This window comes from Bos indicus, chromosome 4 (genome assembly GCF_029378745.1).
Source record: "Bos indicus isolate NIAB-ARS_2022 breed Sahiwal x Tharparkar chromosome 4, NIAB-ARS_B.indTharparkar_mat_pri_1.0, whole genome shotgun sequence".
Lineage (NCBI taxonomy): Eukaryota > Metazoa > Chordata > Mammalia > Artiodactyla > Bovidae > Bos > Bos indicus.
In genome coordinates this window covers 105,702,249-105,727,865 of record NC_091763.1, presented here as the reverse complement: position 1 = coordinate 105,727,865, position 25,617 = coordinate 105,702,249, and the positions used below count along the sequence as shown (strand labels likewise).

The 25,617-nt window shown below is 43.2% G+C and overlaps 1 protein-coding gene across 8 annotated transcripts in view; it reads right to left on the bottom strand.

Annotated features, from left to right (window-relative positions):
* The window catches only part of MGAM (maltase-glucoamylase), a 96,870-nt gene that overhangs the window by 5,223 nt on the left and 66,030 nt on the right, over positions 1-25,617 (bottom strand). For all 8 annotated transcript variants that reach the window (XM_070788281.1, XM_070788279.1, XM_070788285.1 and 5 more), the window contains 19 exons: positions 24,763-24,917; positions 23,297-23,465; positions 22,916-23,012; positions 21,738-21,850; positions 19,592-19,717; positions 17,989-18,117; positions 17,636-17,746; positions 17,056-17,118; positions 12,195-12,329; positions 11,641-11,728; positions 10,670-10,808; positions 9,377-9,510; positions 9,227-9,261; positions 8,781-8,897; positions 7,309-7,457; positions 6,653-6,737; positions 5,682-5,738; positions 1,699-1,823; positions 138-226 (listed from right to left, as the gene is read on the bottom strand). In XM_070788281.1, the coding sequence (XP_070644382.1) occupies positions 138-226; positions 1,699-1,823; positions 5,682-5,738; positions 6,653-6,737; positions 7,309-7,457; positions 8,781-8,897; positions 9,227-9,261; positions 9,377-9,510; positions 10,670-10,808; positions 11,641-11,728; positions 12,195-12,329; positions 17,056-17,118; positions 17,636-17,746; positions 17,989-18,117; positions 19,592-19,717; positions 21,738-21,850; positions 22,916-23,012; positions 23,297-23,465; positions 24,763-24,917 (2,116 nt within the window). The remainder of the gene's footprint in view (positions 1-137; positions 227-1,698; positions 1,824-5,681; positions 5,739-6,652; positions 6,738-7,308; positions 7,458-8,780; positions 8,898-9,226; positions 9,262-9,376; positions 9,511-10,669; positions 10,809-11,640; positions 11,729-12,194; positions 12,330-17,055; positions 17,119-17,635; positions 17,747-17,988; positions 18,118-19,591; positions 19,718-21,737; positions 21,851-22,915; positions 23,013-23,296; positions 23,466-24,762; positions 24,918-25,617) is intronic.

Here is a 25,617-nt window from a genome sequence, read left to right as displayed (position 1 = left end):
GATCATGTATTATGAGTAACAAATGGCTATATTTTAAAATGCACAATTTTCTTAACACATAAAAGGAAATTGTAGCCCTATAAGATATCCAGGAACCTGATATTGACATGAAGGAATTGGAAGCAGCCCTTACTCACCAATGCTTTGCCCATCATCCCAGAAGAGCCAGCCTTCAGCAGCCCCCTCATCATCCAAGGCAACCTTGAAACCTAAGAATTTCTGACGGCTGCAGTGAGGTAGGAAAAAGACATTGGGTAAAAACAAAGCCATAGCCACAAACCAAGCATTTTTGTAAAAACAAAAAGGAAGTGCTGCAAGATATAAAGACTGGATACTAGGACTCTGGAGACTTGGGATCTAGCTCTAGTTCTGACTCCGTAACTCGACAATTTCATGTCAGGAATGAATGAATGAATCAAGTGGAATTTTAAGGCTCTATAAACTCACAGGAGTTCTACAACGTCTAAAAAGAACTATAAGCAAATGCACTGGTTTCCTTTCTTTCCCCACTGTGAGGAAAGCCTAATGTTTCAGTCTTTCTTCCTTCACGACCTTATCCTCACATGTACAGGGAGTTCTGCTTACATATGTCCTAAGTTCTTCAGTTTTTAACTGAATTTTTGCAATCAAATAAATAGAGCTTCAAGGATTTTAATTTGACATCAGATAGACATGGATTTTAGTCTCTGTTCAACTACTTACTAACTCTGTGACTCTAAGTTAATCATTTAACCTTCTGAAGCTTCTCTTTGCTCATCTGCAAAATGGGGACGATAACAGTACTAATACCAAGGGCTTAGTTTTCCTTTTGTTAGGAAAAATAGAAAATCTCTAAATAGAAGTCTCCATATTAGTACAGTTCTAGGCACAGAGCAAGCATTCACCTGATGTCAGCTATTATCAATTATTATATGGGTCTAGAATATATAGGTTATACATTAGGCCTAGAATTTTTAAACCTTGCATGTAAGGAATCTCATCCTCAGTTTCCATCTGGCTTACACAAGTTTTTAGCAATAATATTCTTAGCAAAGAGACAATTATGATCCAGATGGTCTTTTAAGGTTTTTTTGATGTGGACCATTTTTAAAGTCTTTATTGAATTTGTTACAGTATTCCTTCTGTTTCACATTTTGGTTTTTTGACCACGAGGTATGTGAGATCCTAGCTGCCTCACCAGGGATCAAACCCGAACCCTCTGCATCGGAAGGTAAAATCAAATCACTGGACCACCAAGGAAGTCCCTGGTGGTGGTGGTGGTTTAGTTGCTGAACCACCTAGACTCTCACAATACCATGGACTGTAGCATGCCAGGCTCCTGGGTAGTCTTTTAAAACTAGCATGAACCGTGGTTGCTCCTATTTGACTTTCATTTCAAATGTCACTATTTAAACCTAACACCTCACCCACTTAGATCTCAAATAGCTGTTAATTAAGAATTGTTTGAAGAGTACAAAATTCAAAAAAAAGGCTAAAATCCACACAAGCAAGCAAGCAAACAAAAATGTTTACTATTGGGTTAGCCAAAAAGTTCATTCAAATTTTTCCATACCATCTTACAGAAAAACCCAAATGAACTTTTTTGGCCAGCCCCGTAAAAGTGCTTTTGGGCCTGAGGGTACAGTTTACAGATTGGGGGGCTTCACCAGGCTCTGAGTTAACAGGCGTGGAAAGGAGAAATCTGGGGCCCTTGTTCACCTTAAGTGGGTGTTCTGTGCAGGCTCTTGCCAGGGCAGGACATAGCCCCCACGGACATGAAGATTAATGTGGTCAAGAGGTGCCGGCAAGGACTTCCACTCACCCCGGGATTGAATGTCCACACCCTGTGGGCGAGAAGAAGGTCAGGGATGATAAGGGAACGCCTCTGTCTGGACAATGATCTACAAGCCATCTTGTCACGCTCGGGACCTGCTGCCATCTGGCATCGGTTATCACGCTTTTCCCAGGCTCACCACCTGCTGTGTGGGCTCCAGGCTGCCAGGACATCAGGTCAGGATCCCAACCATAGCTGCCTCTCACCCTAGCCTCACTCCACATCCTGTTTCTGCCTCCAGCAGCACTGCCAGAGGAGCCTGAGCGATCCTTTTATTTTATTCGGCTCCTGACTCACTCCCCACAAAGACATGTCCAGACCTTCCCTTTGCTTGGTCCCCACTCTGCCTCCATCTCCCTCCACTGCCCCATGCCCTGCTCCCACCAACTTCACTAACACCTTTGACTCCTACTTGACAGAAATCATTAAAGTGAATGGACCTGCTTCACAAATCCTTATCTTTAAGTCACTGTATCTTCCTTTATGTTTCACATCTTGATCTTGCCCCATATGTGACAGGGAGAAGTGGCTCTCACCCCAAGCCATGAACCTCAATTATTTCCTAACATGTTCTCAAGCTGGAGCCCAGCTTCTCATATTCAGCACTATGGACATTCTGGGCCAGCTAACTCTATTGTGGGGGCTGTTTTGTGCTTTCTGGATGTTGACCAATGTCCATCCCCCAGAGGCCAGCAGCCTCTCCCCCACCTTCCACCACATTGTGACAACCAAAAATATCCCCGGGCTTGGCCAGTGTCCCCTGGCAGGCCAGTCCTCCCATCTGAGAATCACCACTTTAGGGGCAAGGAGCAAAGCTACCATTTCTTCACTTTTGGTCCCTGATGTTCATTCTATACAGATTTGATCTGTATCACATTCCCCGGGTCAGACTCTGTTTCAAGGGCGGCCTCAGGACTCCAGAGTCTACAGAACTTAATACAAATTCCAGCCCATATCTCTGGGCTTCTTCAATTTCCTCACTGATATCTTGAGAAAAGTGAATTATATGCTCTCTAATGACAATTTATTCCAGTATCTTATGAATACTGGACTGATGATTCTACCTTCAAGTGAAACTTGATGCATGTAAAACTGTCAAAGTTATCTTCTTATCAAATTCTTTATTTCTTCCATTTTTTTTTTCATTCTACCACACATTGTGGCTACATAGGATATGATACCTTCTCATGATTTCCTTTCTAGTACCTGATGAGTCACAAGCTTGTTTACTTTCCTTTAAATCATTTCTGACTGGGCTCGCCTAAAAAGTGCCTGTTAAAATATTCATAAAGACATGACTCTAAGGTCAAATCTTAAAGCAGCACTATTAAAATAAGAATAGACAACATAACATGACTTTGTACAGGAGAATTCTCACCAACCGTGTAATCACTGAATATGACTGAAAAGCACTGTTTTTAAAATCCAGTATATAGTCTACACTGTAAACAAACAAAATGGCCACAAGCGAAGTAGATAAAAACTGATTCACACACACTGTATGCTCTTAGTCTTAACTAAAATAGGTAATCAATAAGACAAGTCAGAATAGTTCCATGCTTCTCCCTGTCCCAATAGTCTACAAATGGTAATGTAGGATAGAAAGGAAAGAGGGGTGGATAGAAGCCAACATCATGGCATGTGCAGTCACATAGGCATGACCAAGACAGGCAAAAACTCTGCGAAGAGCTATCAACTGCTGATTCAGCAGCTTGTTTAGAGAATCCGAGAGTCCAAGTAGATGAAGGTCAGCTTTGGCAGAAGTGCACCAGCCTGTCCTGCCTCAAGATACCTGCCCCTTCATCAAACAGGTGGGGCCTGAAGATCAAGAGTAAGCACACCATGTTGCTTTTGCAGTCAGATGAGCCCAGAAGTGACAGTAGGGGATGAGAGTCCACAACTACCAAGGCAGCAATGAGGAAGAGTCATGACGTCCCGGAAGTGGGAGCCACCAGATAGGGAGCTAGGAGTCTTACATTCTTCGCCCACCCTTCACGCAAGCAATTGCTCATTCCCAGTTCCACTGGACAAGCAGCAGAGAAAATGCGCAAAAATGGGAGTTCTCAAAACAAGTGGGGCTTTCTTATTTTTTCTTTTCCTGCTTTCCATCTCTTTGCCTGTCTGTTCTACTTTCTGGGTAATTTCCTAGATTGTACCTTATAATTTCCTTTTAAGCAAAATTCCTGCATCATGCCTTTAATTTGCAAGGATTGCTTTGTGAGTAAGTCTTGTTTAAAGTATGCTTTCTTATTTTAGGCATATCTTCTCATCTTTCTGAGGAAACAAATTTTCTAGTTAACTTATTAATAACATATGTACAGAAAATTATACAAATAACAAGTACACAGCTCAATAAAATTTTACCAAGTGAACACACCCATGAAACCACCACTTAGATAGATGACTATTACCAGCATCTCAAATGGCTCTCTCCTCCCCTCTCATAATAAGCACCATACCAAAGGCAGCAACTTTTCTGATTTTTATCATTTTTGCCTGGTTTTGAACTTGTATTTCATAAATGGAATCATACACTCTTTACTGGTTTGTATCTGGCCATTTGTGCTCAAGGTTATGTTTGTGATATTTATTATCTTTATTTGTGTAGCAACACTTTATTAGTGTTTAGTTTTAAAAATAGAATACAATCCACTTATCCATTTTACTGTTGATGGACATTTGGCTTATTTCCAGTTTGTTGCTCTTTTACAAATCTTGCTGCTATGAAACCTTCTTGGACTTTTTTGGTAAAATATATACACTCTAGGAATAAATCTGTAACATTATCATTTCTTCCCAGACATACATTAACATATACATAGCTATATAATTAATTGGTATATATTAATTATATAATTGATTTATAATAAATAGTGATATATATGACATATTAAATAACATATAATTATATATGGTTACTAATATATAATTATATAATGAAGTAGGTATTAATTATACAGTTAGCATATAATAGATAGTGATATGCTATCTAATATGTTACTTCAAGTTTGTTTTTATTTTCTGAATTGACAATATTATTTTAATGTAATCTGGGAGAATATAAAAAAATAACAGTAAAAAGCATTTCTGAAAAAGGATGATGACATATTGATCTGTCATATTATACCTATTTACAAAACCCTAAAAAATCTACCAAAAAGAAAAAAAGAATTAAACTCTGACTTCTCTGTATCCCAGCAAAGGGTCCCTGCTGGAACCTTCTGTGAAAGACTCTGCTTCCCCAGCTGAGTCTCTGGGGTTCAGACTAGCCCAGAAAACTTGTATGATGGAGAAGGTTGTGTTCCTTCCCCATTTCTAAATGCAGTTACGTTACACCAGCTCGTAGGAGTCAGGCCTTATGTTCTATGAACCTTTTACACACGCCAAGGACCTTGCTTACCTTAGAAAGTACATTCAACAACGCTTTGGGCATCTCTACTATAGAAGGAGGTATGTAAAAAGACAGAGAGGAAAAGGTTCCTAATACTTATGAACTTCCAGTCTAACAGGGAGGATATAAACAAAAACCATAGTTTCCAGCACAACTTCAAGCATTTTTCTAGTGTCTGCCATTACACAGCACTGTGAAAAGTGGTGGTGTTGTAAGGAAAGAGACAAACTAGCAAAGAACACCCACAAAAAGCCAGGTACGGCAGGAGACGCCTTCATGCATTTCACAGCAACTCTGTGAGCAAAGTGGCCTTTCCCCACCTGGAGGTGAGAAAACCGAGTCCATGAGGGCAAAACTGACTCATTCAAGAGCACACAAGTGGGTACCGAGCCAGAATTTGACCTGAGGTCTGTCAGAGTCTGAAGACTGAGTGCTACCGTTTCCCCAGGTTCTATAGAGGCAATCAGAAAAACTTACCGTGTAGTAATCATACCAGCGGGCTCTAGGGAAATATGCAGTGACATCTCTGGCATTCTAAAATTAAACAAAAATAAGGTGTGAGTGCAGTAGGCTCAGCTACGGAGGGCAGAGCAACCCATTTGCATAGGAGAGGAGCCAAAACAACAGTAATGGCCTTGGACCCACAGACCTCTCCTCTCTAGAGGTCACTGGTGTTGGGAATGGCTTCCTTCCCTGCCCTCTTCTCAAACTGGGAGATTTGCCTAACCAAAAGTGATGGCTTCTGTAAAACCCTCTGGGATCCGGAACTTACAGAGGAAAAAAAAATCATCATTTGCCTATAGGCTTATCCCATATCCTCTTCAAAGAGACAAACTGAGGTTGGGTCTAGAGCAGAAAAAAAAAGAAAAAGAAAAATTGCAGGTTTATGGACATCAATACTTCAGAAATTATAATTAGTGCAATAAGTGTTGGAGAAAATCCATTTAACTGATATTTTCATCAGAAGCCTAATCATCAATAAAAGAAGTAAAGAAATGGCTGCCTAAGGACCTCTTTTGGAGGAAGGGAAGGGAAGGGCTGGCCAGTGATGACATTATACACATTGCTGCAAAAACTTCTGAAAAGTTTTGCTTTAACAGTGACAGAGGGTAGGAAGGATTTCTTTGTATTAACAGTACTGCCCCCACCTGACTCCTACTCATTTCAATTAAAGAAGAAACAATTATATCTTCAAGTATAACGGAGGGTTTTTTCCTTCTCGACTGTTCAAGGAATCAGAACTTGATATGCTGATTTTAAAGATGAGGAAGCTGAAGATTGGAACATCTAAGTGAAGGACTTCAGTTCAGAGGGAGAAGAAGAGACAAAGGCAGATGAAGAATAAGGAAGCACCTCTCAGGACCCCAATCCGATGAGGCCTCTGCTCCTTAACTAGTCTCTGGCCTCACAGTCGGGATCCCCTATTCATCAGAGGCCTCCATACTCACAGCCTCCAGGACAGGGCTGACCAGGAAGGCTGAGCCCAGCAGGAACTGACTGTCTACATCCCAGGTCACCCGGTCTGACACAAACCTGGGGAGGGAAACCAAGGTATCACAGTTAGGACCCCCTCTACAGGAGGCCAGGTCAAGGCCTTGAAGAAACTCCTCAAATTCATACCTAAGTTGGAAATGCAGCTGCATTCTATGCCATCTTTATTCTTTCCCTAGATCTACCTTAATCAGATACATATTCACTTTCTACATGTCATGTTCTTCAAACCCAGAAATGGTTGGGTTTAGACATGTCCTCTGCTATCAGTATGTCCAACTTCTTAAACTTCAGTGCAAGCATGGCCTTCATTCCTCAGATATCCCCCTGGAATGCCTTCTTTTATGATGTGAGCTACTACAAATGCCCAAATTAGAAAGAAATTATTCTATGTTGCATTGTCTATCATGTTGAATTTTTTAAAATATTCAGTAGCCTTTTATCACAGAGTGAAGGTGTGACTGACACCATGCTTAGAAGAGTCATAATGTATGGTCTGTGCCTAGAGAGCTTTTGGAAAAGACAGTCATGTCTTTAATTTGGAAGAATTCTGAAACAGCTACTATATAGATGGAAATTATCACAGTCATTGGGATCCTGGCTGGACACTCACTCATGGAGGAGAGGCCGCACGACGGTGCTGCCCTCTGTGCTGGCCTTGTGCATCAGGGTGTAGATATACGGCAACAGGGTGTATCTGGTCTCCAGGACACTCTTGGAGATTGTCACGAAAGTAGAATTCCAGGACACGGGGTCTTGCCTCTAAGGAGAAAAAAAAGAGTGTTCGGTGCTTAGGGGAGCTAGGGGACTTAAAGAGGTCGCTGCACGGTTAGTCCAAAGGAAGATCACACACAGCTAAACCAACAATGACTACAGACGAGGCTCAGCGAATATGTTTAATAGACTGAAGGAAATCACTGAAGCCTTCCCAGGACAGTTGAAAAACTTTCTCGTAAGAAATTGGGCTGGGGGCGGGGGGTACATATCTGGTACAATGCCCAAACCAAAAGAATAATCTGAAGAACATTGAGGAATATGATTCACTGAAACATGAAGATTCTTTCATGTATCTGTTGGCTATTTGTATATCTTTTTTTGGAAACCTGTCTATTCCGTTCCTCTGCCCATTTTCAATTCAGATTGCAGGATGGACAGAGATGGATTGTCAAAGTATAAAAACTTCTTGTTAGAAGTTAAATATTTCTGGTGATTAGATGTGCAGCATGGTGCCTATAACTAATGACTGTTGTTCAATTGCTAAGTCATGTCTAATTCTTTGAGACCCCATGGACTGCCACACGCCAGACTTCCCTGTCCTCTTCCCTGTCCTTCACTATCTCCCAGAGTTTGCTCAATACTTAGTTTTATTATAGTTAACAATACTATATAATAAGGGCTTCCCTGGTAACTTAGTGGTCAAAGAATTAGCCTGCCATTGCAGGAGACATGGGGTCAGTCCCTGGGTCAGGAAGATCCCCTGCAGGAGGAAATGGCAACCCACTCCAGTATTCTTGCCTGGGAAATCTCACAGACAAAGGAGCCTGGCGGGCTACAGTCCATGCGGTCACAGAGTCAGACATTACTTAGTGACTAAACAACAACAACACTGTATTATAAACTTGAAAGTTGCTAAGAGTATAGATGTTAAATGTTCTCACCACAAAAAAAAGAATGGTAATTATGTGAAGTGATTGAGGCGTTAACTGACCCTACTGTGGTAATAATTTCATAATATGTTTCAAGTTTTTTTTTAAAAGAACATAAGGGTTTAATGGTTTATAAGATGTCCTTGGGGAATATAAACAACATTGTGTGCTATGTCTGACTCTTTGCGACCCTGTGGATTATAGCTTGCCAAGCTCCTCTGTCCGTGGAATTTTCTAGGCGAGACACTGGAGTGGGTTGCCATTTCCTTCTCCAGGGGAGCTTCCCGACCCAGGAATTGAACCTTCATCTCTTGTATCTCATGCATTGGCAGGCAGAGGCTTTACCACTGCACCAGCTGGGAAGCCTATACATTGCTTGTAGTTCAAATGGGATTTTATGTTCCTGGTGAACTTTTGAGCTCTGAGCTCAATGTCCTACCTTGGTCCCAATGGTATTGTGATTCCTTGCGAAGGGGTAGAAGGCCCCTAGTTGCATCCAGCGAGCACACATTTCATATTCAGCATCTTGAAAGAATCCACAAATATCTGCTCCTGTCTGAAACAAGACAGAACAAAATGGGCCAGTTAATGATTTCTGAAAGATGTCACCATCTGCATCGTGATTAGGAGTGATCCCAAGGACACCACAGGGACTTCCCTGGTGGTCCAGTGGTTAGAGTCCCCCTTGCAATGCAGGTGACAAGGGTTCAATCCCTGCTCGGGGAACTAAGATCCCACAAGCCACGGAATAACCAAGCCCACGTGCCGCAACTACTGCATCGGTGTGCTGCAATGAGAGATCCCACATGCCGCAACTAAGACCCGAGGCAGCCAAATAAATAAATAAAAGCTTTTTTTCTAAAAAGAACAGAAAAGGACACTTACGTAGGATATACCAAAGAGACTAAACTCCATCATGCCTGCAAGAGAACCATGGCTGGGTCAGACGAGACACTCATGACCTGCCTCCTCCTCCCTCCCCAGAGAATCCTTGATGCAAGATCCTGACTCCTCTCCCTCCAGCAGCCCACACACCAATGATTGACTTCTTCAGCTGGTCCCATGCAGCCGTGTTGTCACCCAGCCAGTGTCCTCCCCAGCGGCCAGAAGAGGGGAAAGTGGAGCGAGTGATGACGATCCCTCGCTGTCCCGTCACCTCCTGCACAGCTCTGCTCAGAGGGGGACAAGGGCGTGACTTAGCGCAGAGCAGGGGAGGAAAGCCCCAGAGCTCCTGAGCCTACGGCTCAAGGACAAAGCATCTCATGTGTCCCAGAAGAGAACATGGAAAACCGGGTCATGAGGTCCTGACTGACTGATTCCAGGTGATGGAGATCATATTAAAAACTTGTGCCTTTATATGGTATTTACAATGTTTTATAAAAACTACAGAACATAATAGACTCACTGGATCACCTAAAAATAATAGCTAGTCACTGAATCTCACTATCTATTTACTCAATACTCAGTTTAATATACTAGGGAAAGAAGAAGGTGAATTCCTGTATAAGGTTTTCCTTAGGATAATTCTTATTAAGCATGGACTGAGCACACAAAATGAGGCAGGGATAATCCAGTAGAACACCAGTTGGCTAGCCAACAGGAATGACAAAATAAATAAATAAATAAATCCCAATAGAGATGAGTCACTTCTGAAGTCAAGGAAAGAGATACCCAGTCCTCTGTGTTCCCTTCTAATAGCTAAAGTTATTATAGCATCGTCCACACCCTGTGATGATTGCCTGTGTTTCCATGTGTGTTTCCTCCATGAGGACTATTAGCCTTTCACCAGCACGACCAGCTCTTATTTAAATCTGTCCTCCTCACTAGGATCACAGGCTCCATGCTCATGAGTGTTTAATGCTGGGTTGGCAAAAGTGTCCACTGGGGTTTTTCTATACCATGTTACAGAAAAACCCAAATTTTAAGGCCAACCCAATAAGTGAGAATTGCTATAGAGCTATAATTAAAATCTACCCAACTCTTGATGCGAAGAAACCGACTTCATTGGAAGAACCTGAAGAACCGACTTATTGGAAAAGACCCTGATGCTGGGAAAGATGGAAGGTGGGAGGAGAAGGGGACAACAGAGGATGAGATGGTTGGATGGTATCACTGACGCGATGGACATGAGTTTGAGTAAACTCCAGGAGCTGGTGATGGACAGGGAAGCCTGGTGTGGTGCAGTCCATGGGGTCGCAAAGAGTCGGACACAACTGAGCGACTGAACTGACTGACTGAACTCTTGGGGGAGGGAATGAAAGGAGGAGCTTCCCCAGTCCCAGGCTGTCCCCTCAGGCTGTCCCACCGGAGAAGGGCATGACGACTCACTCGTATGTGGGTCTGGTCTGGGCCCACCCGTAGAGGCTGTGCACGTCGTAGTGGCGCACCGGTGAGCCGTCAGGCAGGACCTGCTGGCTCTCCATGCACAGGGTCTTGCTGCTCAGGCCCCGGTCCCTGGACTCCAGATCTGAGGAGAAAGATCTAGCAATGTGACATTGACCCCTGCCTGATCCTGTTTAGCCTTGACCTCGCTTCATGGGATTGAAGCAAGGCAGTGTCTGACTCTTAAGGCTAAGCTGACCTCTGCATGGGTCCTTCTTCTCCCCAGCGTCCTGGAAATGTGCCTGGCTCTTAGTTACAGTGGCATCTGCAGGTGTGGTCAGCACCCAGGACCCCAGAGGAGAAAGCAGCGGTGTGCAGAGGACACAGTTGTCAAACATGGACAGGCTCCAACCGAGCTTCTAGCATGTACATTATTTCATATAATTCTTATCATGATTCTTTGAAGAAGATATCATGATCCTCCTTTTACAGTTTAAAAAACTGAGATTTGGAAAGAGCAAGTCATCTGCTAAAGCTCATACCACTCAAAGAGAAAATAATAATTGGATCCCAGACATGAACACAAGCACAGTGCCGAAGTCACTGACTCCATAGTAAGGGGAGGCTGTTACTGTCCACCCGCTGGTGACACAACAAATTCCTGGGGAGGGACTCGCATGAGCCTGAGGCAGTAAGACACTGAACTATAGAGTCTGTGGGAGACATTACCACTTGAGTTTCCTGAAAAAAAACTGAGAAATTCACTCAAAGGGGCCAATAACTTGCCCACACCCAACTGGGTAAAGTTCTCAGGAATGGACTTGTTACTTTGCTGCACCCCCCTCCACACCCCTGCAAAACAGAGCATCAGTCAGGATGTCCCTGAGCATCAGGGTAAGTGCCAGGTTGCTGGGCTCTTGCAGGACTCACTCCCTGTACCCATGAAGCTGCCAGTAGAGAAGGCCAAGGGTCCTCACATGGCATATAGGGAGGGTGGTTCAGAGTGGCATCCTTGCAGCCTGGAGGGACTGCTCCATTCACGAAGCTCGCTGGTTCATTCATATCCTAGAAATATCAAACCCAGAAGTACTTTACTTTTAAAAAGAGTTACATCCTGTCAACCCAGAGACAAGGAAGCAGAGAGTATACGGTTCACCATCCAATAGTCCCATAGATACCAGCCCAGGGAGATTCATCAAATCCAGCTTAAGAAGATCAGGGAAGCCCTACAGAAGGACTGGCTAGAGGATTTGAAAAAACTCTCACTGAGGGTGTAAAGTAGGCTCGGTTCCAAGGAATTCCTGGTTATCACCTTGGACTTTTATAGCCAGAGCTTCAGACACGATACAAGCTAAGAGGCGTATCAGAGTGGGCGGGTCCTGACTGGAAGAGCTGCACTCTGATGCGTTCAAAGTCTTCCCTGGATGACTATTACCTCTTCGGATTAAAGGTCAGGGATACATATACTGAGGCACGCAGAGCTAGAAAGGCAACTGTCCCCATGTACACAGACATAAACGTTCACACTTACAATCCACAAGCCATCGAACTTCAAGCTCTTCTCTGGTTCCCGTGGATTGGTGTACAGTTCTCTCAACTCCCTCTTCCACCATGTGGTGGTTGAATTACGGAAAAAGTCTGGAAAGGCCACAAATGCCCGGTATTTCTGTAAGAAGGAAATTTATTTGTCCCAAATAAATATATTAGACAGAAAATTGGCATTTCCTGAAAGCTTAACTTACAAAACCTGTACTGTGTGGTGATAATTAATCCAAACAGAGCTTAAGGAATGTTCTTAGCTTACTTGAAATACAATGAATGCAAAGAATAGAAATGAGCACAAATGAAACCCCTTCTTATCATCTGGAAAGCATTCATGGACTGTTTTCCTCTTTGATTCAACACGAATGGTAGCTACCAACACCCTGAACTCACTGTTTCATCTGTTAGATACCCACTCCTCAACCTCCGTCCTGACGTTTCCTAAGCTCTCCTCAAAGACAAAGCATGAGCCAGGGAGACTGCGGCTTGAAGGGGGCAGAGAGCAGATGTATTGTCAACAGGTTGGAAAGAAACATCCAGGTGATTTTCCCCTATTTCATTCTCGGGAGGAAAAGGCGGTAAGAGGTAAGGTTGCATTTTATTACATTAAACTATCTAACCGATATGTATCTGGGTTTTCTATGGTTTCAGAGTCACCTGAAAAGTGCAGTGTCAAATACTTATTGCATGACCTAGGCTTTAAATATGTACATCATTTCATGTAATTCTTATCCTAATTCTGTGAAGAAGAATTAATTGTGTGTCAACTAAATTGGAAGAACTTAAAGAGAAAGTTTCAACTCCCCTTTCTCTTATCTTCTTCAAATGATAAAAACAGTGTCTTTATTTTAACCTGGAAAATGGACCCAAGGTATAACTCCAGAACTATAACCCTTTGGAGAGGAAGGCCCTCGTTGACCCTTGTATTCCCCCACCACGCTGAGCTTAGAAACTGCATAATTGTGAATTCATTCCACTTAACAGCAGCAAATCTTCATAAATTTCTACATAACTATGATGCTTGTTATGGACCTTTATGGTCCTTTGTATGTCTTAGTAAATCGGTTCTTCTGTGTTCATCAGTGCATTTCAAGAGTTAAAAGCTAAATAATGCTGGTGGCAAGGGTGTGGGTGGCGTGGGAACAGCAGAAAGAGAGCTTGGATTAGGGAACTTCCAGTTCTGATACACAACAGATAATAGGCAAGTGGAAACCAACATCTAGATAGAAGACCACAAGGAACAGCAAGGAAAAACAAAACAAAAATGGATCAGCACACAGGGATCCAGCCCACAGAGAACGTCAAGGTGTTGAGTCACATCACTGAGCATCTTGTGAAGGGGAAGCATGTCAAGAAAGCCTTTTTTGTTAGAAAATGGAGGTAGAAATATAGAAACAACAAACCAGAACCTTTCACCAGAAACAGAGAGCTCCAGCTCAGGCAGAGGAGGAAAATGGAGGATTAGAGTAGACAGAGTCAATACCGGTCATGTCTAAGAGGTAGCTGAATTTCGAATGAGATACAAGTGAGCGATTTGACCATTTTGATTTATGAACCCCACTAAAAGGGCTCTTGCCCATGAAATGAAGAAAATTCTGCTGTTCTCCAAGGTCCTAGTTCTACCTCACTCCAGTCTGTGTTCCACTCTTGCTTCATTGCTTCTGCAATGTTATTTCCCCTCATCCTCAACCCATGATGTTCCCACCTGGCCCCATTTCTTAGCAGGTAAACAAAAACAACAACTGGTAAGAAAAAAAAATAGATACATAGATCAGTGGAACAGAATAGAAAGCCCAGAAATAAACCCATGCATATGCAGTCAATTAATCTTTGACAAGGATGAAAGGAACATAAATGGGGAAAGGATTGCCTTTTTTGATATTTGGCAAAACTAATACAATTATGTAAAGTTTAAAAATAAAATAAAATTAGAAAAAAAAAAAAAACAGTGTTAGAAAAACATGAAGAGAATTCTCTGGTGGTCCAGTGGTTAAGACTCCATGCTTCCACTGCTGGGGGCCTGGTTTCAATCCCTGATTAGGGAACTAAGACCCTACAAGCTGGGTGGAGTGGGCAAAAGAGAGAAAAGAAAAATGTGGATATCCACATGCAAAAGAATGGAACTGGGGCTTCCCTTGTGGCTCAGTGGTAAAGAATGCAATGAATGCCAATGCAGAAGACACTTGTTTGATTCCTGAGCCGGGAGGATCCCACTTGCTTAGGAGCAACTAAGATCATGTGTCACAACGATTGAGGCTGTACTCTAGAGCTCAGGAGCTGCAGTTACTGAAGCCCGCATGCCCAGAGCCCATGTTCCACAAAAGGGAAGTCACAGGGAGAAGCCTGAGCATCACAACTAGAGAGAGGCCCCCCTTGTCCCAACTAGAGAAAAGCCTGTGCAGCAACAAAGACCAGCACAGCCAAAAAAAATTAAAAAAGAATGAAATTGGACTCCTATCTTATACTGCTCATAAAACTTAATTCAAAATGAATTAAAGATTCAAAAGTAAGACCTGAAACCATAAAACTTCTAGAAGAAAACACAGGAAAAAGCTCCTTGACACTGGTCTTGGCAATGACATTTTGGATTTGACGACACCAAAAGCACTAGCAACAAAAGAAAATGAAGTGAAATACATCAAACTAAAAAGCTTCTCCACAAAAAACAATCAACAAAATGAAAAGGCAGCCTACAGAACAGGAGAAAATATTTAACATGCAAATACCCAAATGAGTTGATATTTTAAATACATATGGAAGCTATAAAGCTCAATAACAAGGAAAATAACCCATAACTAAATCGATTTTAAAATGGACAAATGACCTAAACAGACATATTTGCAAAGAAGGCCTACAAATGGCCAACAGATACATGAAAAGGTTCTTAATATCACTAATCATCAAGGAAATGCAAATCAAAACCACAATGATAAGCTGTTTCGCAGCTTTTATGAGAAAGATGACAGATAACAAGTGTTGGCAAGCACATGAAAAAAAGGGACTTCTTGGACACTGCCGGTGGGAATATAAACTGGTATAGCCAGAAATACAGAAAATACTATGGGGTTCCCTCAAAAAATTAAAAATAGAACTACCAAGTGATCCAGCAATCCTACTTCTGGGTATATCCTCTAAAGGAAGCAAAATTGGTATCTTGAAGAGATATGTCCCATGTTCACTGAAGCTTTACTCACCATAGCCAAGATGTTGAAATAACCTAAGTGTCTGCCCACAAATGAATGGATAAAGAACATGTGGTGTGTGTGTGTGTGTGTGTGTGTGTGTGTGTGTGTGTATACAGTGGAATATCATTCAGCTAGGATAAAGAAGGAAAACTTTCCATTTGCAATACCACGGATAAACCTAGAAGGCGTTATTCTAAGTGAAATAAGCCAGATAGAGAAAAACAAACACTGTATGATCTCACATATGTGGAATCTGAGAAAAACAAGTTGAACTCATAGAAACAGAGAGTAGAATAGTGATTACCAGGTGCCAGGAGGTGGGGAAATGAGGAGATGCTAGTCAAAGGTTGCAAGCCTTAATTTATCAAATGAATGAGTTCCTGGACCTGATATCCAATGTGGTGATTATAGTTAATAATACTGTATTGTATACTTAAATGGTGCTAAGAGAGTAGATTCTCCCCACACAAATACACAAATAGCAACTATCTGAAATGATGGATGTGTTAATTAACCTGATTCTGGTAATCATTTCATGATATACATGTATATCAAATGATCACATTGTGTACTTTACATATATACAATTTTATTTATCAATTATACCTCAGTTAAGCTGGAGGAAAAAACTAAAAACTAAAATAAATAAGTAAAAGTCAGGGAGCCCATGACCCTGAACTTCTCTGGCAGATGCCTATGTCTACGTGGCCTGCCTGGGCCACCAATCTTCAAGTGATCTTCTGTGAGAAACAATAGAGATTGCAGGAAGCTAGGTTCTCTCCCTTGGATCCTCATCTGAGATCCATGGTAAGTGAGAACCTGTTTCCAGGAGAGAGAAAGTTTTAACATATGGCTAGAAACGTGGAGATACGATCAGAGTTGAGGGACTTCCCTGGTGGTCCAGTGTTTGAGAATCTGCTTGCCAATGCAGGGGACACAGATTTGATCACTGGTCCTGGAAGATCCCACATGCTGTGGAGCAACTAAACCTGTGTGCCACAACTTCTGAAGGCCACATGCCTACAGCCCATGCTTTGCAACAAGAGCAGCCACTGCAGTGAGGAGCCCGTGCACCACAACTAGAGAAAGCCTACGCGCAGCAACAGAGACTCAGCACAGCAAAAGAACGAAAAAAAGATCAAAGCTGAGAAGCCCAAGGAAAGATGGGGGGATTTATAAGAGTGAAGATGGAGAAGTCTACCCACAAAAAGAAAGATGTACAGAGAAAAATACCCAATCAGTAAAGACAGGGGTGAGAGACTATTTGAAGAGGATACTCAAAGCAAAAACTGCAAAAGGAACAATAAATATACTAATTCAGTCAAAAGACAGTGTTTCTTAGAGGTTTCATTCAGTGGAAATTTCCTGGATGTTTGTAATCTGAGAGCCATGGAGTGGAAATCATCACTCTGTCACCTGAAACCATGGACACAAGTAATTTAAGATCTCTGAGTCTTAGTTATGCAAAGCATAAAAGTACCTACCTCCCAACTGGGGTAAAATATTGCACACAAAGAGATGGGCACGAGACAGATGCACAGGACACGTTCCCTACATGAGTTTCCTCATCTCGCCCGTGCTCACGGCACAGGGATATCCAGTATCCTAAGCACGGTGGCACCTTCTTGACATCCCTGATCCCCCACATCCACACAAGCCCCTTACCTCCACTTGACTGTCCCAGTCTAGAGAACTGTTTATTACCACATCAGGAAAATCAGGCCAGACCTGTGAAGAAAAACATGTTTTAAAGCAATGCACTAGATAATTTCTCTTATATAGCATTTCCTAAGAAACTATAGGGCTTTCAGGTGGTAAAGAATCCACCAGCAATGCAAGAGACACAGAAGACACGGATTCAATCCTTGGGTTGGGAAGATCCCCTGGAGGAAGAAAATGGCAACCCACTCCAGTATTCTTGCATGAAAAACCCCATGGGCAGAAGAGCCTGGTGGGCTAAAGTCCATGGGGTTGCAATGAGTTGGACTCAACTGAAGGGTTAAGCACACAAGAAATTATAAACCTTGTTCTAGGGGTGATAGTACTTCGATTTTCTTGTAGGATTGATCTAGAGAAAAGTGGATCACACAATGTACACACACATTCCTTTAAAATTCCTTAATAGTGGTGACAAATACCAATGGAGAATATGAGAACTTCTGACCTCAAAGTCCAAATGGAAAAAAGAAAAAAATGCAAACACACTGACAGTGTGGGGATTAGTGAATCACTGCTCAGAGCGTACCTTTCCCCAGACAATGCTCCCATCACTCGGATCTTTGATGAAGACATCATCCTCTACACCCCGTGTGAATGGCAGATAGGGCTTGGTCTCGTTGCCAGAAATGGCTGGGTCCTAAAATCAAAGCACAGGTCAGGTGAGGAAACCAAAGCCAGAGAATGACTCAGGGTAGGGAAAGGGAGAATTTCTCCCAAGAGGATGCATGCCTTCCATCCGTGCTATAGAGCTTCTGTGAACCCAGGGAAATATACTTCATTTCTCTACTCATAGCATGGAAGAAAACACACATAAATCTTTCTCCACCAAACTCCATTCAGTCTTCCAAACAGACTCCACCCAGTCACATAGCAACTAACCAGAATGATAATGACTCGCATCCCATCGGCCCTCATGCGAGTAATCAGAGCTGGAAACCCCTCAAACTCGGCATCAAGGGTGAAGTCCAGCTGCCGCTCCATGTAGTCAATGTCCGAATACTGCACATCCTGGAAGAGAAAAGAGGAAACTCACATAAGCCCAGGTCCACGTGAGAACAATGGTCCAGTAACCAGGGGTGAAGTTCAGACGGCATCTGCTTCATTCTTTCAAACCTCCCTCTGTTACTTGCTAGGCATTAGGTTCTGGAAAATTCACCTAATTCTCAAACTTTTAGTAGTAAAACTAGGAAAAAAAACCTAAATTAGCAAAAAGCAGAATGATAATGTCGACCTCCACAATTTTGTCTGTGGAGATACGTGAAAAAAGTCAATGAGAGTGCTTTGTAAAGGGCCAGAATAAGGAGCGAACAGAGGATGAGATGGTTGGATGGACATGAGTTTGAACAAGCTCTGGGACTTGGTGATGGACAGGGAAAGGCTGGCGTGCTGCAGTCTGTGGGGTTGCAAAGAGTCAGACATGACTGAGCCACTCAACTGAACTGAAAGAGCAAACATAGTTATCTCTTCCAGGAAGCCAACTCAGGTATCAGGGGTTCAGATTCAGACAAAATAATATACTAACACAGTACTAGCACAGTACTAACACAACATGGACAGTAAATCCACTAAAAATATAGCAAACAAAAGCATCTGTAATTGCTTTGGAACAACAATCCTGGGGGTAATCAGACACAGCTTTCTTATTAAGAATAAAATATTGCATGCTAGACTTTCCATTAATAGGAAACAAGAGAAAATTCAGAGAATAATATTGATTAATGGAAAAATCAATGGCTCAGCAGTAAAGAATCTGCCTGCCAAAGCAGGAGATGCGGGTTGAATCCCTTTGTCGGGGAAATCCCCTGGAGAAGGGAATGGCAACCCACTTCAGTATTCTTGCCTGGGAAACCCCATGGATGGAGGAGCCTGGAGGGCTGCAGTTCATGGCGTCACAAGAGTCAGATATAACTTAGAGACTAAAAAACAACTCTTCAAGTAAAGGTGAAGTTTGTCTCCACATGTATCTCTTCTGGAAACCAGTCCCAAGATCCCTACATTCAACCAAGAATTAGATCAAAGCTGGGGGAACACTGAGCTTTAGTGCTGGCAAAGTGTCGGAACTGAGGTTATATCTATAGACACAATGGTTTGACTGAATTTGGGTCAATTTCTTTTAATGAAGCAAAACTATTCTCTGGGCTACCTTTTATATGATAGCAGGGATGTTTTAAACTAGATGCCATGAAGTCATGTGAAAGAAATGGAAGCGTGATCTAGTAGACAGAACCCTAGAGCTGACCCAATGCCCTCCTCCTTTGGCAAATCACTGTGACTCTTCGAGTTGGGGACAATGACACCCCTCCACCCGCTTATATTATAACCACTGGGTAGGGTGAGACTGAGTGTGATCCTGTATGTGATCCTGTATGAGAAAGTGCTCTGTAATTTCGTAGAGTCTGACAAAAATCAGACAAATGCAGACATCGAGACAAGGGCTGACCATGAGGTCCCAGAGCCAGAACTCCACAGGCTGACGACATACATAGGGGATCTGTGCAGCCACCATAGCATCGTACAAGCTGGCGATCTCAGAGTCGTTCTGGTATCCATAGCGACACAGCTGAAACCCCAGGGACCAGTAAGGAACCATCACTGGCCGACCGATCAACTAGAAAATAAACAAAATTTAGTCCTTAAAAAGAAGAATTTGGATTAAAGTTGTACACAAAGTAATAATGTTTTTCCAGTGTCCCCAGTTAGATAATCGGCAAACTCAAATCCAGAGAGAAACGAAGAGGATGCAAAGCCACTAGGATAACTTGGAGAAATCATCCTGCCAGGCTTGGCCTCTCTTGAAAATCTGACTTTACTCCTATTTCCAGTGATTTCTAGCTTGCTGGTTAAGAACATGAAATTCAGAAACAAAATGCCTGGGTTGCCCTATAGGATCCAATCTCTGCTGGCTATGTGACTCTGGACAAAAGTGAAATAACCTCTCATACATGTTTCTTCACTTGTAAACCGAGGATAAGGATGTATTTGTCTCATAGTGTTTTGTGACGACTGAGTGAATTAACATATGGAAAGTGATCTGACGTGCAGCAAGTAATATATCAGTGACATAACAGTAAGTTTTATAACACTGTTTGCGGCTGATGCCAAAGCAACTGTGATGACCTCTGCGACCACAGTTATCATGTCCACTATCCCCACCCTCTCCACAATTACCACCACCACCACCACCACCACCACACCACCACCACCATCACCACCATCACCACCATCACCACCATCACCACCACACCACCTTCACCACCACCACCACCATCACCACCATCACCACCTTCACCACCACACCACCTTCACCACCACCACCACCATCACCACCACCACCACCATCACCACCATCACCACCACACCACCTTCACCACCACACCACCATCATCACCATCACCACCATCACCACCTTCACCACCATCACCACCATCACCACCATCACCACCACACCACCTTCACCACCATCACCACCATCACCACCACACCACCACCACCACCATCACCACCATCACCACCACACCACCACCACCACCATCACCACCATCACCACCACCTTCACCACCACCACCACCACCATCACCACCTTCACCCCCATCACCACCATCACCACCACACCACCTTCACCACCATCACCACCATCACCACCACACCACCACCATCACCACCACCAACACCACCTTCACCACCATCACCACCACCACCACCATCACCACCTTCACCCCCATCACCACCATCACCACCACCACCATCACCACCATCACCACCACACCACCTTCACCACCATCACCACCACCAACACCACCTTCACCACCATCACCACCACCACCACCACCACCACCACCTTCACCACCACACCACCTTCACCACCACCACCACCATCACCACCTTCACCACCACCACCATCACCACCTTCACCACCATCACCACCTTCACCACCACCACCACCACCACCATCACCACCATCACCACCTTCACCACCACCACCACCACCACCATCACCACCATCACCACCTTCACCACCACCACCACCACCACCATCACCACCATCACCACCTTCACCACCACCACCACCACCACCACCACCACCATCATCACCACACCACCATCACCACCATCACCACCTTCACCACCACCACCACTATCACCACCATCACCACCATCACCACCTTTACCACCACCACCACCATCACCACCATCACCACCTTCACCACCACCACCACCACCACCACCACCATCACCACCTTCACCACCACCATCACCACCATCACCACCTTCACCACCACCACCACCACCACCATCACCACCATCACCACCTTTACCACCACCACCACCATCACCACCATCACCACCTTCACCACCATCACCACCACCACCACCACCACCATCACCACCACACCACCTTCACCACTATTACCATTGCCACTGCCAGCTATAACCAGCAGTACTATTATTACTTCTGCTACTCTGCCATGCTCTGAGAGGCTATGAATTTAACAGTTATTGGGATGGATTTATTGTTCATTATTCTATAACCTACCTGTCACCCAGAAAGACCAACAGTTTCAGTTATCATCTAAGAACTACAGAAAGTGCTGTATAAATACTGGGTAACCAACTGAATTCCCTCCTACCTCAGTGTACTGCTGAGTGACAAGCTCTGGAGTTGGCCCTAAAACCACATAAAAGTCCAGAATTCCTCCTGTGGTACGGTATGTCAAGGCAGGCAAGGGCTGGAAGGTCACGTCTGGAAATGCAGAAAATATCAATCAATATGGAAACCTTCAAGTGAGAAATTACCCCTGAAATTCATATATTCTCCTTCTTCCTATGCCTCTATTGTAGAGTATTGAGAGAAGGTAATTTGTACTATACCTCACAGAATTTTAAAAGTTAAGTGAATGTCTTCAGGGCATATGCCTGGATTTTTTTCTCTTTGATGCACCTATTACCTTATTATATGTTTTGTCCTTCTGCTCTTTTTAAACTGCTATTATTGATTTTATTTCAGAACAGTTTAAGACTTATAAGAAATTGCAAAAATAGTACTAAAACTTTTCTTGGACACTTCCCCCAGCATCCCCCAATGATAACTCTTATATAACCATTGTATGTCATCAAAACCAGGAAACCAATGTTGACATAATACTATTAACTCAGATACAGGCCTTACTTATTCAGATTTCTCCAGTTTTCACAAGCACGCTCTTTAACTCCACTTCTTGATTCCCCACCCTTTTTCCAATATACTACTCAAATTTTCTTTATACTCTAGTACCCCAAAAGTGAGTGCTCTGACCCAAACTCTCATCACTAAGTCAAATTATATAAATGGCTCCCACTGACTAACCTCTAGGACATGGGACTCCCTTGATTTTGCTATCCCATCCTACATCGTTTATGCCAAATGAGTTAATTCTTATTACTACACTTTGTTGTTGTTTAGTTGTTAAGTTGTATCTGACTCTTGTGCAACCCCATGGACTATAGCCCTCCAGGCTCCTCCATCCGTGGGATTTTCCAGGCAAGACTACTGGAGTGGGTTGTCATTTCCTTCTCCAGGGCATCTTCCTGACCCAGGGATCGAACCTGTGTCTCCTGCATTGGTAGGCGGGTTTTTACCGCTGAACCACCATGAAAGCCCATTACTACATGTTACTGAACTGAAATAAACAGAGTGAAGAAAAAAAAAGAACAACACTGTCCACAAGATAATAATTGTGACTTCAGGGGCAACATGATTGAACACATTCTGAAGTTCCTCAAGAAGGACTGATTCACAAAAACAGAGAAGGTGCCAGCATCACCTTACCCATGGCATTGCTGTTCAGCAGGAGCACTCCGTGGGCGCTGCCATCCTCCTCCAGTGCCATGTAGTAGGGGTGGACACCATAGGAGTTCTTCTTGTACTGAGAGAGTCATGGGGAGAAGGGCAGGAGGTTATAAGACAAAGACTGAAAAGAGAGATTGAGAAAAAAAAAAAACTCAACAAATTGATCAATAAGATGTGTCTAGTCTTCTCTGTGAAATAAACACGTAAGAAATAAAGGAGCCTGAGAGTCGACCTGCTTGTCTAAAAGCAGACTGTGAGCATCCGAGTGGGAAGTGGGAAGAGGAAACACCCGCTGTGTGACGTGTACACAGTGTGGGTGGACAGAAGCAACAACCCAGATCCCAAGTGCTCTGCCCTTACCCCCGGGGGTTGGTCTCGGGAGAACATCCCCCACGTGTTCCATTCCAGGTCTCTTCGGAAGGCTGTGTGCTCAGTTTCCCCAAAGCCATAGAGGTACTTGGAGGGGAGGCGCGTGGAGATGCGGATGAACATGTCATTGAAGGTAAAGCCGAGGAGCTGAGAGTCCCAGCTGCAATACAAGAGGGTATGTTTGGAAAAGAAATGGGCTGTTCTAATGACTTCAAGCAGCTAAAGTCTCAGGGAAATTGAACTCTTGATTTCCTGTGGACCTCCCACATAAAACATTAAGTCTGTATGATTAAAATACTCCCAGCCGCCAGGGCTGCAAGTCCAGGAGCCAGCATCTTTCTTCTACTTTCCTTTATCACTCCCTCCCTTCAGTGGTCCCTCCAGGATACCAGATCCAATCATCTTCATCATCTCAGTTGCCCCCACTTCACAGCAACCCTAGTTTCTGCTCTTGCCCCACCAGAGTCCACTTGCTATGTAGCATCCAGAGTTATTTTTTTTTAAGTATCTCACATCATGTCAACCCCTGTTTACAATTCTTCAGTGATTCTCATTGAAGCATCTTGTGAAGTCTTCAAAGCCATTCCTGATCTGAAGCTACCTAAACCCCAGCCTTATCTCCTGCCACTTACCACCTTATATGTGAAACTACTCCACCCACACTGGAATTTTTCCCTTTCATAAGGCAAATTTACTCCTATTTCATGGCCTGTGCACTGACTACTCAATCTGTCTGAAATGTTGCCCATTTCTCCTATCTCCACATGAGAGGCTCCTTCTCCTCCCCAAGGTCCTATTTAAAGCCCACTTCCTTGGAGACATCAACTGTGACCACAGTATCAAAAGCAGTCACCTCCCTATAATTATCAATTACCCTGTGATTTTTCTGGGCTTCCCTGGTGGCTCAGAGGTTAAAGCGTCTGCCTGGAATGTGGGAGACCCGGGTTCGATCCCTGGGTCGGGAAGATCCTCTGGAGAAGGAAATGGCAACCCATTCCAGTACTCTTGCCTGGAGAATCCCATGGAGGGAGGAGCCTGGTAGGCTACAGTCCATGGGGTGGCAAAGAGTCGGACACGACTGAGCAACTTCACTTTCACTTTGTGATTTTTCCTGCATAGTGTTGTCACTATCTAAATCGCTGCATATTTTAACTTAAATTATTTTTGTTATTTCCTTATTATTTTTGTCATAGAAAGAGAGACCTCATCTTCTATAACTACCTAATATGGAGAAGGCATTCCATCAACATTAGTTGAATGAACCCCTAGGTACATGCAATTGACTCAGGAATTACTCCCAGGACACTAAAGATTTCTCATAAGAACAGAAGGAAATGACTTATTCAAGAATCTGGAAATGGCGGGTGCATTGCTTTGAGCAAGGTATCTCCAAGGACACTGGACCTGGCAATGACATGGGGGATCATCAACTCCAAACCAGACTAAGAGCCACTAACATGACAGTGCCTGTACTCTTGCGGCGAATTTCAATCCCAAATGGATTCTTCTTAATGAGGACAGCATAGAGTTGACTCTCAGAGGTGCCAGATGGAACGCTGGGTATGTTGAGAGGGACTGGAACTTCATACCGGTTGTTGCTGGGATCATAAATCTAGACCAGAGGAGACAGATTTTAGGTAAATATAGTAGTCATGAAACCTATACCCTTAGCAGAAACCTCATGTCTTTGACAAAGAGTCTGAACACTATATTTGTCTTCTTTAAGCTCATGATACTGGGAACTTAATTAACAAATGGAAGAACAATGTCAGATTTATCATTTTGATCTGAGTCTGCCATAACTTATGTCTTATGTAATAATGTCTTACAGCAACACATTATTTTCACATTGGTTCTACCTTGGAAAATCAGTCTGGAATTTATGGATATATTCTTTATTATTTTGTTTGTTGGTGTGTCAGTGTACATGACTACCTGAAAACTTTTCTGAATTGAAAAAAATTTCTCCCTTAAAAAACATGAACTCTTCTTGACTAAAATAATCATAGATATTCTCCCTAAAAACTGGGGTCTAAGTTGATTGACTGTGTACCTACTATATTCCTGCCTGATTCTGTACTAGACACAAGGTTTACAAAACTGAGTAAGACACAAGGTCTACTAAACTGAGTAAGACACAGTTACTGCTTTTAAGAAATTCACATGCTAAGAAATTCACATGAAAGGTGAAAGAGCGTGCCCAAAACACCTGAGTGATACATACTATGTACAGCTATACAGAAGTGTTGTAAGATTATAAGGAAGGAAATGCCTATCAGTGTTTCCAGAAGACTGAGATGGTTTCATGGGGA